Below are 15,905 nucleotides of genomic sequence, written 5' to 3'. Positions count from 1 at the left end.
TCTGATGGTGAGGGAGACCACAACCTCACAATGAGGTGTCATCCAGAAATTCAGGGAAAAAAACCTGAATATGAGGACACCTGTAAATTCATCTGTGAATAAAACATTGCTATTACCACTGTGCTGCTACAGCCACTGTTTTCTGTTTCTATTACACTGCTATGTTTTCATTGCATGTTATGGGATATTCCTGACATCCAATGGTAGATTGGCACTACTGCTACTTGTTTTTCTGTATACATTTGGTATCTTCTACTGTTCTCCCCCTCCTGTAAAGTGCTAGATAGACCCTCTCTGTGTCTTCCATGTTCCCTCAGTTTATTGCTAGCCCTCATTGCAGACACTTGGCATGGAAGATCTAATGTCTTTTTACAATTCATGTGACCAGCAAAGCTCCAATGCATGTACTTTAAGAAGTAAAACTATATTGGATTTAAGCTTCCATGTCTAATTGGAGAGTTAGGCTGTCTATGGACGGATGCAATTGAGTGTCTAGAGCAGTGGTTCTCAACCGGTGTAACCTCGGGACCACCCCACCTCAACCTGATACTGGGCAGCATATTGCTGAATGGCTGCACGGCGTGAGAACTGACAGCGCTGCGCTAGGGGGAAGGCTTAGGAGCCTCTCACCTAGAAAAGTGGAAGGCATGCGGCGGCCCTCTGAACATGGGGTCAAGACCCACCAATTGAGAACCAAGGGTCTAGAGGGATCGAGGTCCAAAGAGGGTATGTCAAAGCATGAAGCTTGCAAGAGAAAAACTACAATATATGAAGATCCCAGCTATCAGCCTATTAGGACCATTTTACACAGAATATTCCTCTTTAATTAATTGCAGCCAGTAGTTACTGAGTAGGTGGATATTCTGGGTATGCCAAGTGTGTAACCTTTATAATTGTGCAGGCAAGCTTTCATAGAATCAGAAAAGAGCTCCCTGCTAATTCTGCTGCATCTGCTTGTCGATTGATCCTTTGTAACATAAACAAAACACATCGGAATGGGCTCACATACTTCATGAAATTATGAATCTGGAGCTGCAAGAAGCAGACTAAAATAGAAAGGAAACAGCATTTTCTATATGACCATGCTGAATTACCTTTAGAGATTTCAATGGCTTCATGTAATATAGGCCTTGATTTATCTATTCAACATCGACGGGATAGCATTTCCTTTCAATACATTATATATGGGCCTCTCAAAACAGTTCCCACTCAATGATATTTGTTTAATCCTACATGTAGACTAGTTGATGTTTTTAAGGGAAATATACTATGTACTATAGCTTGATCTTGATAATACACCAATGGTTGATATATTTTTGTCTCGGAACATTTGTTAAAAGAGAACTATGGGATAACCTTTCTATCCTATAGTTCTCTTTAGGGTCACGGGAGGAAATATACTATTGTCCTCCAATGCCCCAAAACTCAGTATATAACAGGCTATTGCCCGCTATATGCTGAGAGCGCCGCAGCTGGGGCGGATCCCCACAATGCGGATACTAGAGACCATCTCCAAGTGAATGGATACTAGATACCATCTCCTAGAGAATGGATACTAGATGCCATCTCCAAGAGAATGGATACTAGATACCATCTTCTAGAGAATGGATACTAGATACCATCTCCAAGAGAATGGATACTAGATACCATCTCCTAGAGAATGGATACTAGATACCATCTCCTAGAGAATGAATACTAGATACCATCTCCTAGAGAATGGATACTAGATACCATCTCCTAGAGAATGAATACTAGATACCATCTCCTAGAGAATGGATACTAGATACCATCTCCTAGAGAATGAATACTAGATACCATCTCCTAGAGAATGGATACTAGATACCATCTTAGAGCAGGGGTCAGCAACCTTTTACACACCGAGTGCCATTTTTGCCACCATCAGACAACCGGGTGCCGATGAATAGCGCACCGTAGTGTTAGTTAAATTTAAATTTTTACACTCATAGTTGTAGTGCTAATAATAAGTTCAACTCACTAATTATTTTAATGCGTTTATCTCCCCATTAGCAGCACAACTATAAGTGGAAAAAAAACAATAACTGGGGTACACACCAAATATGTTCATGTTTACATGTGCTGAAAAGTAAACTGTGCTTACAATTTTAATGTGATCCCTGTGTCTGTATTGTATGGCTCAGTTGTGCTATGACTGACGTGTAAGGTGTTACTTTCATTTAACCTTAGACCAGAACCAATGCAGACCTCAGACCAGCACCAAAGCATGAAAGATCTCAGACCAGCACCAAGGCCCAGCAGACCTCAGACCAGCACCAATGCACGCAAGACCTCAGACCAGCACAAATACATGTAAGACCTCAGACCAGCACCACTGCACGGCAGACCTCAGACCAGCACCAATGTACACTTTGCACTAGGGATGCACTGATACCGTTTTTTCGGTATTGAGTACGAGTACCGATACTTTGCTTTTGGTACTCACTGATACCGGTGCTTCCGCTGGCATCAAGCAGGCTTCCCGGGCAATCAGGAAGCCGGGTGTCGGGTAATGAGATACTGCCCGGCTTCATGATTGGACAGGAACCGAGCTCCATGCTGATTGGTTGGAAAGCCGGCTTCCCGGCCAATCAGCATCGAGTCGGCTGTTCGGCCGGCTCGATGCTGATTGGCCAGAAAGATGGCATCCCGGCCACTCAACATGGAGGGTCATTACTCGCCACCCAGCTTCCTGATCGCACAGGAGGTTTGCTCCATGTTCCCCTACGGCACTGCCGGTCCGAGATCTTACTCTGACCGGAAGTTTCTGTATCGGGGAAGGTATAGGAGCAATACTCAGTATCGGTATCGGTGCATCCCTACTTTGCAAAGCAAACTTTAGTCCAGCACCAATGCATGGCAGATCTCAGACCAGCAGCAATGCACTGCAGATCTCAGATCAGCAACAATGCCACATGTGTGACTTTAGCTACTTAGATATTTATCTATTTGCTGGCCATTATCACATTATGCTGGAGATGCACATATATCTTCAATTGCATAATCATTCTGTAAAATAATGTGAAGATATTGTAGTATAATCATACCTGGAGCATTGTGTGAGACCGATCTACTCCATGGAGCATCCCACACAGACAGAAAGACTCAGCTGGCTGCAATTCCCTCTATATTGGATCAGCAACATTCAGGATTTCTATAGTGTGTGATATTTACTTACAGATGAGGCACCTCTAGGATCTCCCCCACAGAATCCCTGCAGGACAGGGACGTGTTTTATCCTAAGGTTCTCTGGGCAGATTAAACTGATTGTTGATGACAACAAATTGAACTGGCTGGGAAAATCCTTGTGTTGAGTGGAGAACAGAATCTGCGTGTTGTGAAGCTGCAAGTCCGGCACCCTCCCGGCGGCTGGCAAATCAGGGAGCCGCAAGACAGGAACAGGGACAGAGCTAGTTCCCCAACGAACCTATGCGCTGCAGCTACGTCAGGGAGGTGGGTGGGCCAGGCTTGTAATTGACAGCCGACTCAAGAGGCCTGTCAATTACAAACCATGAAGAGTAAGTTTGCGTGTCATCTGACAAGGGCTTGCAAGCCGGGCTGGGCACGCGTGCCGGGGGTTGCCGACCCCTGTCCTAGAGAATGGATACTAGATACCATCTCCTAGAGAATGGATACTAGATAGATACTCTCCAATGGACGCTCAAACAATCCTCCCCGTCTAGAACTGAACCAACACCTTATGTAGAGTAGGTTACAAGTACTCTCCAAGGGATCTCCTGGTGCATAACTAGCACCAGTGTCAGAAAGCTACAGACCCACATCCTGCTACTGGTGTGACCAGATATAACTATATCACAGACTTGTTCTTCTGACTAGGATTTTAGGGCTTTAATGATTTGGATTCTTTATTTAGGTTTATAGGAACGCTTACATATCTGTCCAATGCAAACAACACTTGTAGGACTTGACACTACACATCCACAGTCTAGGATTAGAACCAAGTGAATAGGACAGACATTTTTCTCCACATGTCAATCTCCAGCCTAAAAGCCAACAGAGGTTTTTGTTTTGCTCTTCATTTTTACTTAGCCAGTCTACAGCTGCAGTAACAAACGGGACTGTGATCATAACTATTCGGAGAAACAATTAATTCTCAATTGTCATGCTAATCTGCTGAGTGTATTGCAGCCGCCATTGCCTTTAATGATCCACACTTAATAAAGACACATCTGGTTGCTACAGTAACAAAATGGTGCTGCTCGCACTACAGAGGCGTTAGCGTCCTTGTTCTAGCTTAGGTGACAGTGGAAAGACATATTCTCAAAGTGTTTATAGCTTTACAAAACCAAGAAACTTTACACTGTCATTATCATTACTATAGCATCAACATATTGTGCAAACAGTCAGCATTTAAAGAGATCATTGCCTGAGATGGGCAACTGCAAATGCTCATTATGCCCATTGAGTCGCAAGCTATTCAGCTGTTATGTAAACAGGAGTTTCATGTATGGTCGCGTTCTGCTTGGACAAACTTCCATTTGCTGTTGGACAGACAGAGCTTGAACGTGGCAACTTTCACTACCTCTTTCGGTCTACATCTGCCAAAAATAACATTTTGGCATCAGAAAAGTTTTATAAACACATTGCCTTGATAAAATTAGACTGCCCGTAATTATTATATGGGTCAAAATGAACCTGTGAGGACAGAGATATTGAATCTGCTATTGCTTATCAGATATCAGATATATTTTTCATGGTAACTACATGTACAATAAGCAATGTGTAGGCGCAACACAGGTATTTATTACCCATCACAGAGATCACAGGTCCCATCGACCTCTAGACCATTCAAGGACAGAGTAGTGACATGGAGATCATGATGAGGAGCCACTGAGGGCAGCAAGGGACACAGAAGAGCAACACTCCCAGAGGTGTTGGTTACTGCTGAAGACTTCAGCCAACCATTACTCTTGAAAGGCGTTAACTATAGCAGCCTCTACTTTTCTACCTTCTGCACAAGGTTTTGAAGGACGGCTATGCAAATTCATGCTCATTCAACCAAAAGTTCAAATGCTGCATGTTGGGGAAGAATGCCTGGCTCACAATAGGCATTCAAATTAAACTCAATGGTGTTGAATAGGTTAAGTTTAGGCCTCTATTCAGGTTACTGGAGTTTCTCCACACCAAACCATATGTTAATGGAGCTACCTTAGTGCACAGGGGGGCATACATGCTGGAAGAGAAAAGTGCCTTAAAAGTAGAAACTATGAGGTGAGTGATTTCCACTCATCCTCATAGTTATAGCCGACCTGTGACAAAGAAGCGGTCACACGTCGACTCTATAGATTGGGAAGTGAGCAGAAACATGCACCGATCCACTCACTTCCCAATCGTCTCCCTGCATTGAATCACCACTCCCCGCAGGGATTCCCTCCTCCCCTCTCCGATCCTCCAGCACTGAGTGGAGGAACGAAAGGGGGGGGGGGCTGACACCACTGGCTCTGCCTCTAGATAGGCTGTCACTCACACAACTGGGTGGATCTCGACAGTATTGACAGTGGATCGCAGCCAATAGTCCTCTATATACTGAGCTTCGGGTCACAGAAGGAGGTTAGTATAAATCCTCCCGTGACCCTAAAGAGAACTATGGGGAAAAACACTTACCCCCATAGTTCTCTTTTAAGTTAGGCATTTATGTTTAGCTTTACATTGTTCCGCCCGCAGGCTGAACAAGAGGAAAATCACTTGTTTCCCCCATTCACACTAAACAGCATGGATGGAAGGACCTTCCCTCTCGCGTATTGTATTCAGGCAGCTGGCACTCATGGCTGTCTAAATACCCGAACAGCCACTGTATCTGATTGGATGACGTCACCATGCGGCCAAGGATCTTCCACTTGTACAATTTTTATGGATAAGGCCAGTTGGTGCCAACAGGGCTATCCATGGCTCATATTTTGTCCCATGTAGCAGGAATCAGCCAGAATTTTAGCCATGCATGGCTAACATTATGATTAGAGGTACACAACGGTTTAAAATGTCTTTGCATGCTGTAACATTGACAGTGCCCTTCACAGAAAACACATGAACTCAATACTATTAGAGGTGTTCACATACTTTTGGCCCTATAGTGTATGCAAGGCTACGGATGAGGAAGGTACAGAGAAAGGACATTGCATAAACCATAGAACATGATCACCTGAGTTCTACAGATATGATTTATAAACATACTGGTACCTATAGGAAGTAAGCTAGCAGGATAACAAGGGATGGAAGCTAAAGACCTGGATGTGATCTAGCGTCATTCAGGGAGTTTTCTTACACTTAATTTTAAATGTAAAACATGTATGTTGGTCTGGAGTATACCTTCAAACTTTATTATGTGTGAAAAAACTGCATATAAAAAACTCCCCCGTCTCTGATTAAATGGCTTTTTTTCCTATATTTATTTCTGTTTTAATTGAGCTGGGAAGAAAATTATGATTGCTCTCTGGGTTGCTACAAAGGACAGATAACCTGATCAGCTGCACAATGCTTTATTCTTCACATAGGCTCAAATAATTATCCCAACATCAATATTTCTGTGAAAGAGAAACTGTATGAATGCAACTTCATGAATATATAATCAACATGAAAGACCATAAGTTCCTGGAACTGTGCGTGGAGTGCACTATATGGAGAAAAACTGAAGAGTATAATAACAATGTATCAAATAAATAATGTGTTTAGAGCAGCCTTTCTCAACCTTTCTAACATGGAGGAACCCTTGAAATAATTTCAGGACTCGGGGAACCTCTGCTGATAAACACTGTAACTACAGCTCTTGGCACATTAGTGTAAGCAGTAAGTAGCGGAAGAAAATAAATAGAATGTGGCGTACTTAGTGTATTGGACACCCAGGGTTTATAGAGAAATATTTTCAGTAATAATAATAGAATGAAAATACTTCTTTCTATTTGTGCTCAGTAGGACAAAAGCCGATTACACTGGTGGTCAGTAGAAAGAATGCCCCTTGAAATGTCAGTGAAAAGAATGTCCCTTACATTCTTGGTCAAACGGAAGAATGTTCCTTAAAGGAGAACTATGAGGCGAGTGATTTATATACTCATGCTCATATTTAGAGCCGACGTGTGACATTGAAACTGTCACACGTCAGCTCTATTAATCGGGAAGTTAGCAAACGCATACCGTCACTCGATCATCTCCCCGCAGAGAGCGGTGACTGTCAGTCACAGCTCCCTGCATGGATTCCCTCCTACCCTCTCCGATCCCCCAGATAGGAAAAGCCCGCTGTCAATCAGCCAGCTGGGTGGATGTTAACAGTATTGTCAGGATTCATCCGGACTGTGGCGCTCTCAGTATATAGCGGGCAATAGCCCACTATATACTGAGCTTTGGGTGATGGGAGTATATGTCCTCCCGTGACACTAAAGAGAACTATGAGAAAAGGTTACCCCATAGTTTTCTCTTAAATTGGTGGTCAGTTAAAAGAATATCCCTACATTGTTGGTCAAAGGGTAGAATGCTCCTTAAATTGGTGCTCCGTGGTGATATTGTTCCTTAAATTGGTGGTCAATGGAAAGAATGCCCCTGAAATTGGATCCATCCTGTCAGCATATGAGTACGGACACCCGCACACGTACGGACGTGCAGGTCGGGTGAGCGTAGGGCGGCGTACAGCCGTGTACCCCCATAGAGAAGGACAGGTGCTGCGTACTAATCACACGCGGCACCTGTCCTTCCCGGGAGCTGTCCGTTACGGCCGTACACGCAGCACGGAGCTGTACGTGCCAGCTTTTTCTCGTGTCAATGAGGCCTAAAAAACGTAATTGCAAGATATAGGCAGGTAGTTGGAAAGTTAGTAAAGTTATCCAGGGCTTATACAGTAGGCTAGATTTATTTGTATACCAAATGAGATATAAAAAAATCACAGATCTTCATACACAAGAGAATGATGCTCATGTATAAAAACTAAAGGAATAAGTGTGTGTAGTCCATGGCAACCTGTTAGCATGCAGAGATTATTTCTGTACAGCAGGTGACAAAAGTAAGTATACAACAGTGTGCTTTCCACATGGTTTCTTGCAGATATTATAAATTATAATCAATGCCATCAAATTGACAAAATTAAACGCCAATTTTCAGACAGAATTTCTACAGAGATGTCATTTATAAGAAAAATTGAGTCTCACCTAGCTTCAGGGAGCAGGAAGGCGTACTCGTGGGGGGATGTGGTCTCCGGAAAGTTAGAAAGAATGGCAAGGCGATGAGGAAGCAGATCAGAGCCGTGGAAGGTGAACAGAAGATCCAAGGCCTGTACATTGCTTTCCTGCAACAACAACACAGAGACATTGTTATAACACATATTACCATATATAATACAATATAAAACATAACGTCAGCATATCTTCAGCTTGCTAGAAACCACACAAACAAATATTGGTCTTGGTGGTGTTGACCTTTGAAGTGGCCATTGCATCAGATATATGCTTTCATGTTAAATGCAAGCATGCCAAATCATCTAGAACAGTGGTTCTCAACCTGTATAACCTCAGGACCCACATTTGTCCTTGGTCATTAAGTTGCGACCACACTGGAATGCCCGGCAACGCAGTACCGCATGTTCCGGTGCAATCAAACTATGGGCAGGAGGTGTGTTTAGGGTGCCATTTAAATGAATTGCAACGCAGCACACCACCAGCAATTCCCCCACCAGAATGAACAGTAGGTGCAATTGCGTGGTAGTTGTAGCCATAAGGGCACACAAGGGAACTGTAAGCAATGCATGTATGGATGGAGCTGCCTCACGGACATACCCCCAGCCCACCCCACCCCAAGCTGACACTCAGCACCGGGCAGCATATTTTGAATGGCTGCTCGGCAGGAGAACTGACAGTGCTGCACTATGGGGGAGGCTGAGGAGCCTCTCTCCTAGTGCAGTGGAATGCATGCCGCGACCCACTGAACATGGGGTCGCGACCCACCTTTGGGTCACGACCCACCAGTTGAGAACCACTGATCTAGAAGATCTAGAAGGATGGCACTATCTTTGTGCAGGCATTATATAGGATCAGCATCTAGTTCCTGGACTGACATGGTGGCTCAGAGATGACGCAATCTTTTTTTTGGTAAAATTAGGTACCTCGGCTTATATTCGGGACGGCTTATACTCGAGTATATACGGTACTGGTGTATTCCATTTGTTGCCTATTTTAAAAATTTCTGAAGTAAACACTACTCTTCTGAAGTGGACCTTTCAGTAGCTTTATAAGTAAGGATGCACTGATACCGATACTAGTATTGCTACCGATACCTAGTATTTTGGCGCGTACTCGTACTTGCGCAAATGCTCAGATACTTAGCTCTGATACCGGAACAGTGCCGAGGGAGCATGGAGCCGGCTTCTTTTCAGGAAGCCGGGCGGTGAGTTATGACTAGGGATGCACCGATACTAGTATCGATATCGGTGCCGATTCCGAGTATTTGGGCAAGTACTCGTACTCGCCCAAATGCTCCGATGCCTAGCACGAGTACTTCCGGTATCAGGAAGCCGGGCAGCGCGTCATTACACGCTGCACGGTTTCGCGATTGACCGGAAGCTGGCCTCGTGAGGTAAGGTTACCTTACCTTAGTATGTGCAGCCTGTCATCCCCCGGGGCCTCTCCAGCGAGAATGCGGCCTTCGTCCGGTACCCGGTTCATGCTCCCTCGTCATCTCATGACAAGAGAGCATGGAGCCGGCCTCCCGGCCAATCAGAAAGCAGGGCGTCGCATCATTAGACGGCGCCCGGCTTCCTGACTGGCCGGCTAGACGGCTCCGGCTGGGTACCGGACGAAGGATGCGTTCTCGCTGGAGAGGCCCCGGGGGATGACAGGCTGCACATAATAAGGTAAGAGGGGACTTTTTTGTTAATCGGGAAGCCGGGTGGCGACTCTTTACACGCTGTCTGGCTTCCTGGCTAATCAGGAAGCCAGGTGGCGAGTCATTACACGCCTCCTGGCTTCCTGAATGGGACTTCCGTTACTCGGCAATCGGAATCGGAGAGTACCGATAAAAAATTATCGGTACTCGGTACCAAAATATCGGTATCGGTGCATCCCTAGTTATGACCTGCCTCCAGGCTTACTGATTGGCTCGGAAGCCGGCTTCACTTATTGCGAGGCAGCCTGGCTTCCTAACTAGTTAGGAAGCCAGGTGGCACGTAATGACCTGCCTCCCGGCTTCCTGATTGGTCAGGAAGACAGACTGCCTAGGAACAAGTGAAGCCGGCTTCCCAGCAAATCAAGAAGCTGGGAGGCAGGTCATGATGTGCTGCTTGGCTTCCTGATTGGCTAGGAAGCCAGCTTCACTTGTTGGTAGGTAGCCTGGCTCTCTAACCAATCAGGAAGCCGGGTAGCATGTCAGGACTCGCCTCTGAGCTTCCTGACTGATCAGGAAGCCAGGCAGCCTGGGCAACTGAAGCTGGTGTTCTTTCGATAGAACACCGGCTTCCTAGGTAATCAGGAAGCCAGGCAACGGGTCATGATCCGCTGCACGACTTCCTGATAATCGGGGCACAAAATATCGGTACTCGTACTCGATACCGAAAAACCGGTATTGGTGTATCCCTATTTATAGGTCTACAAGAATATATCCCTGTCATGTCCCAACATACAGCAACAGTAAATTTTTGAAAAAGTTCCATCTTTCTTCACTAACAAGCATTCCATACGCTCCAGTCCAGTGACTTTGCATAGGTGATGATGACATCAATAGTCTGCTGCAAGCAGGGGGAAGCATTTTCTCAGTCTCCTCTCCGCAAATGATCAAACACTGTAACTTAGCAGCAAGACACAAGGTGAGAGGCTGCAGTGGGGGCAAATCTGTGCCCAACATTGGTGCAAACAGCTAACAACAGCACAACCAGGATTTCCATGACTGCTTCGTCTCTGAGCCGTGATCCAAGTCCAGGAAATAAATAGCGTACTTGATTCATGCATGGACAAAGATGGCGCTGTCTTTCCGAACACGAAACAGATATAGGCATTGTCAGGGGGGAGTATTTTGCTACATGGGAAAGCAATGGAATACCTAGAAGTGTTATACTCACAAATTACTCGGAATAATACATGATGCTAGGTCAGTTTAAAATCTAAAAGGTAAAGGGTTGCTGTAAACTCCTAACATAAATTTATTCATGTAGCCTATTAAAGTTAATGAGGAGCCCAAAGGTACATAGGAGTAATTTACATTAGTAGAACTATAGCATCCCATTAAAAAGATATGTGCTGCAGCAGGTAATTGTGAGTACATCTGCATGTACAGCTCTCCCTAAGTCCCCTTGCAAAGTCTCAGAAATACCTGTTGAGCCTGCCACCTGAATTCACCTCATGCAGCTTCCTGTGATGGGGTGAGAACACTTCTGCACTGCTCCTGAATTCAGAACAGCATTGTCACCCTCATATAGAGTATTTGCACTACAGTGGGATGAGAAAATGTTGCATGGGGCATGGCTATCAGCATCGTCACCCTCATATAGAGTACTTGCAGTACAGTGGGATGAGAAAATGTTGCATGGGGCATGGCTATCAGCATTATCCCTGCAGATTTATAATCTTGTAGCCTGTCAGTCAGCAGCTGGCCACACCCAATCCTGCCCACTGCTTTCTGGATTGACAGCTCAGCAAAATGCACATGGAAGGGCTTTGAACAGAACAACAGCAAAGGCTGGTGAGTGTGCTGGGAAACTTTTTGCCGTTGTACTGTTTAAAGCCCTTCCATGTGCACTACACTGTACCCAGCGGCCTTGGGGTGAGGTGGTACCCCTGGTTCCCTGACAATCTTTAACCTTAGCGGTTAGACAGGTTTTTTTTTTTGCCAGCTGGCTGGTGAGTGTGCTGGGAAACATTTTGCTGTTGTACTTAAGCAAATACCATTGGCATACAGTACATCTAGAAAGTGTTTAAAAAGCTAATGACATGCAAGAGCATAAAATAGCTGCAATGACACTGCAGTGAAAACAATAACACTCTGCGCCCTTAGATGATAAGCATATTAGCAAAAACAAAGGCAGATGGAGAAGAACATTTGTCACTGTGCTCAGGATCACGCTCCTCCACATCTAGTTAGAAAAAGGATTACTTAATTGTGGATTAGTATTGACAGGATCATCTTACTATACAGAGTTCAAAGCACACTGGGTTTTAACGCGGAGTTAACTAACTGCAACAGATTATAAATGATAATGGAGGTGAAAGGCGGCGTGCTTAAAGAGGAATCAATTCCGCCTTTATTGTTCTGACTTTGTAACATTACCCGAGCATATGTTCTTGCTGACAGCACGATATTTTGGTTTCTAAACTTCTTGAAGAAGTCGGCGTCGTATCTCCTCTCCGCTGCCTCAGGCCCCCCGAGGATCTCCTGCAGGACGAAGGAGCAGATGTTAGAGAAATCCTTCGGAACACAGTAACGGAGCGCATTATGAATGGATAATTCAAGACTATTTATCAGAGGCTTGTCACGTTCTGTAGCATTAAGGAGCCAGTAAACCTGAAATGCATTTTTTTTCCCCTTTTAAAGGAAACCTGTGCAGAGAGAATATGATGGGCTGTCATGGCCATTACCGGCATCTCCTTCTGAAAATTGTATTTGTCTGGCTGTCATGCTTATTGAATGGATCAATGTTGCTATAATATGATTCAGCATGTGTTAAATGCTTTAACATGCTAGCTTCATAGATCAGAAGTCGTTTACATTCCCTTCGTGGTTTTTTTTTTGTGTGGTTTGTTCCGGGTATGCCTAGTTTAGTTTTTGTACATGAAACAACCTTTTTAGTGTTGCGGTTGGAATTTATTGGTTTGTGAATTTATTTTCCTCATTTATGTGTATGTATATTTTCTGTAAATTATTTGGTTTAATTTTTTCCCTTTTTTATATTGATCTATAATTTTTTACTGGATTTTTATTTTATTTTTCACATTTTTGATGTCTGTCGTAACATTCTGATGGAGGGTCACTATATTCTTGAAGCGAGCGATCTGCTTTCACTGCGAATATTTGATTAGAATTGCATGCCAACCACAGACTTCAGTTTTTCAAATACTTTGTCAATGTTTGTTAAAGAACAACTCCGGGAAAACATTATATTAAACCTTGCTGTTGGGCTATCCATGCACTGCAAAGGTTTACTGCTTGTGGTCATCTAGGGACAAAAATAAAAAAGTTATATTCACCTTATCCTCATAGCCTGTTTGCTCTAAAACCAGTCCCTCTGGCGGCTCTCCCCTTCTGCTGCAGCGGTCTAAGGTCCCTGAGTCATCCGGTTCTGTGTATAGGATGTGAGGATGCAAAGGGACATTGCAGTATCGTAGAAGAAGAGGCTAGAGGGAGCACTGTAACAGCCGGCTGGCCCTGAAGTTTGAGTGAGTGTAACTTTTTTATTTTAGTCCCGAGATGAAATCCAGCAATATGAACAAATACAAATTTTTCCCAAAGTTGTTCTTGAAAGCCGCTTACCACAGACTGACACTCAAACCTTCACACACTTTCTTTTCAACCATATTTCTTGTGGCCACTTCTCTTACCTCATATGTAGACAGGCGATCTAGGTATGTCAGTAACTTTAGCCTACAACGGCAGATCTCCTTCTGTTCAAGTGTTAGGCTGTAAGAAAAATGCCTGAAATTAAATGCTAAAAACAAAGAGTGTAGTCTTTAACTTTTATTAAAGTGACAAACTCAGGGGTTAAATCTTAACAATACATCCAAGTACACTAACTATTAACAACAATGTATCTTATTTGTGTATCACTCGGCTGTAGATCCTCAAATCGTCTCTGAATGTGTGCTGACACTGTCCTTCCTTCTGGAGGGGGGCTACTTTGTTCCCCATGGTCCCTGTGTGTGTTGTAGCCACCGCTCCAAGCTCCCTATGTGATAGCACATTGGAGGTGACAGGTTCTCTTTAAGGTGATATTAGGGGTCTATTAGCTGGGGCATGACAGCTGCCAGTGGCATAATATCGCAGCCGGCAGCTGATTATAAACACTGCAGGCAGTGGGCAAGTGCAACAACCAACCTGCTAGTGGCTATTTCAAAGTGCAATAGCAGGCTGGCTATTGCACCCGGCCACTGGCTGCTGTCAAATCAGCAGAGGAGGGACCAATGTAGACTCACAGCAGCGTTGACTGACAGCTCGTTCCTCCTCCCCCCCCGGGGTCTGGCTGCAGTGGTCCATGTCCCCACCGATCCCTGCTAACTCTGCTGATACAAGCGGGGGAAACAGTGGGCAATGGAGTGGACACAAACCACAGCATGCAACAGGCTCCCAGCAGGGAGGAAAGAGCTGCAGAGCGGTGGTGGGTGGGGGGTGGTGGTTAGGGGGAGCTCTCCTCACCACCGGGATTGTAAAAGGGGACGAGCAGGGATTGTAAAAGACACAACGCCAATGAGACACCGGCTACCAGTGTGAAGGAGAGAACCAGGGGATCTACACCTACTAATTGATAAGGAAAATAGTTGACAACAATTCTCATTAACAATTAATATCGATTAACTGATTAGTTGGTTGTAGCCCTAATTAAAACAAATCTCCAGCTTTTTATTCTATTACATATACTGAAAGGATTTAACAAAATGTTTTTGAAGAATCTTACCTTCCCCGTAGGATATTGAAATAATAAGCAGCAAGTGGTCATCAAACAGTTATACATTTGGAAATACTGTCAAATATCTCATTGCCAATAAAGTATATCTATAGCCAAAACCTTTTACTTATTTTTTTGGATCGTATGGGGAAGAGAAATAACCAGTCAGGTCTTACTGACTGCTATCCAGAGCTCTGTTACCTAAACTTTGACAATGTATTCACATGTGTATACCGGTGAAATCATTTCCAGTGTTTGTAATAAATAATAATACAAAAGCAGTGCACTCACTTGTCAAAATCCACCAGCTGAAGAAGGTCTTTCCTCCTCTGGTCTTCTTTCTCTTTTCTGTATTCTGCTTCTTCTTCTGGAGAAAGGAAGTCTTCATATGCAACATCATCAATGTCTATATCCCCAGGTATAATAAATCTGACAAAAAAGGCAAGCATACCAGTCATAAGAATAAACAGTGCGGCTACAAAACAAATAATAACTATTAGTACTATTTTTTTTAAGTTGCTATATTTTTATGCTGGTATTTTATACCTCAATTGAACAAATTTTATAAAATGATTATGCAAAAAAGGGTACACCCATAACACAGGATTAACAAAGCATTGTGGGGATTCTAAAGAGAAAACATGTCAGAGGTTGTTTTCTTTCAGACTCTCTCTCTCCTTGAGTCTGAAGCATTGAAAGAAGACCTATATGAAACTGCCATCATTTTTGTATTTACCATAGCAAAATAATGACCTATAAATATAATTGTCTTGCACATGCTGATGATCCTCTTTTCCTCCTCCTCTATTATTGCACCATCATATTGAATAGTAGACACCATAGGTGACGAGTAGGCTTCTTCTTCAACATTTTTGCTGCCAGCCCACCGATGATGTCAGTGCCAAATCTCACCCATGCGCTGTATGAGATCTGCAGTTTTGTTACTGCTTCTATGTAAGCAGCATTACACTAGCCAGCATTCACGTCGCTGAAGCCTTGGCAACATATAAACATTAAGAAAACAAATAAATCTTCTCCCTTCCCTGAGATCACATGAGATTTTGTGAAATTTTGCAATATCTCGCAGTTTACAGTCAAGATCTCCCTAGAAGGCACTGGTGACGCAGCCTTCCCAGGGTGCAGCTGTGTGATGCCCAGGCTACATCACCAGTGCCTCAAAAGACCAGGAAGTGTAATTCAACTACATATGAGTAACAGGATTAACCTTAGATTTTACAAATAGCTTGCTGATGTTTTTGGGATCGCATGCAGAGATGCATGCACCCTGTTATTTCACAGTTCGGGG

General features: G+C 43.9%; 1 protein-coding gene across 1 annotated transcript in view; it reads right to left on the bottom strand.

Moving 5' to 3' along the window:
• NBAS (neuroblastoma amplified sequence) overlaps window positions 1-15,905 on the bottom strand; it is a 578,163-nt gene that overhangs the window by 430,224 nt on the left and 132,034 nt on the right. The window contains exons 19-21 of the mRNA XM_018558184.1: window positions 13,539-13,617; window positions 12,271-12,375; window positions 8,169-8,305 (exon numbers count right to left, since the gene is read on the bottom strand). Coding sequence (XP_018413686.1) covers window positions 8,169-8,305; window positions 12,271-12,375; window positions 13,539-13,617 — 321 coding nt within the window. The remainder of the gene's footprint in view (window positions 1-8,168; window positions 8,306-12,270; window positions 12,376-13,538; window positions 13,618-15,905) is intronic.

This window comes from Nanorana parkeri, unplaced genomic scaffold (genome assembly GCF_000935625.1).
Source record: "Nanorana parkeri isolate BGI_ZX_2015 unplaced genomic scaffold, ASM93562v1 scaffold324, whole genome shotgun sequence".
Taxonomy (NCBI): Eukaryota; Metazoa; Chordata; class Amphibia; order Anura; family Dicroglossidae; genus Nanorana; species Nanorana parkeri.
This window is presented reverse-complemented; position numbering and strand designations above follow the sequence as displayed.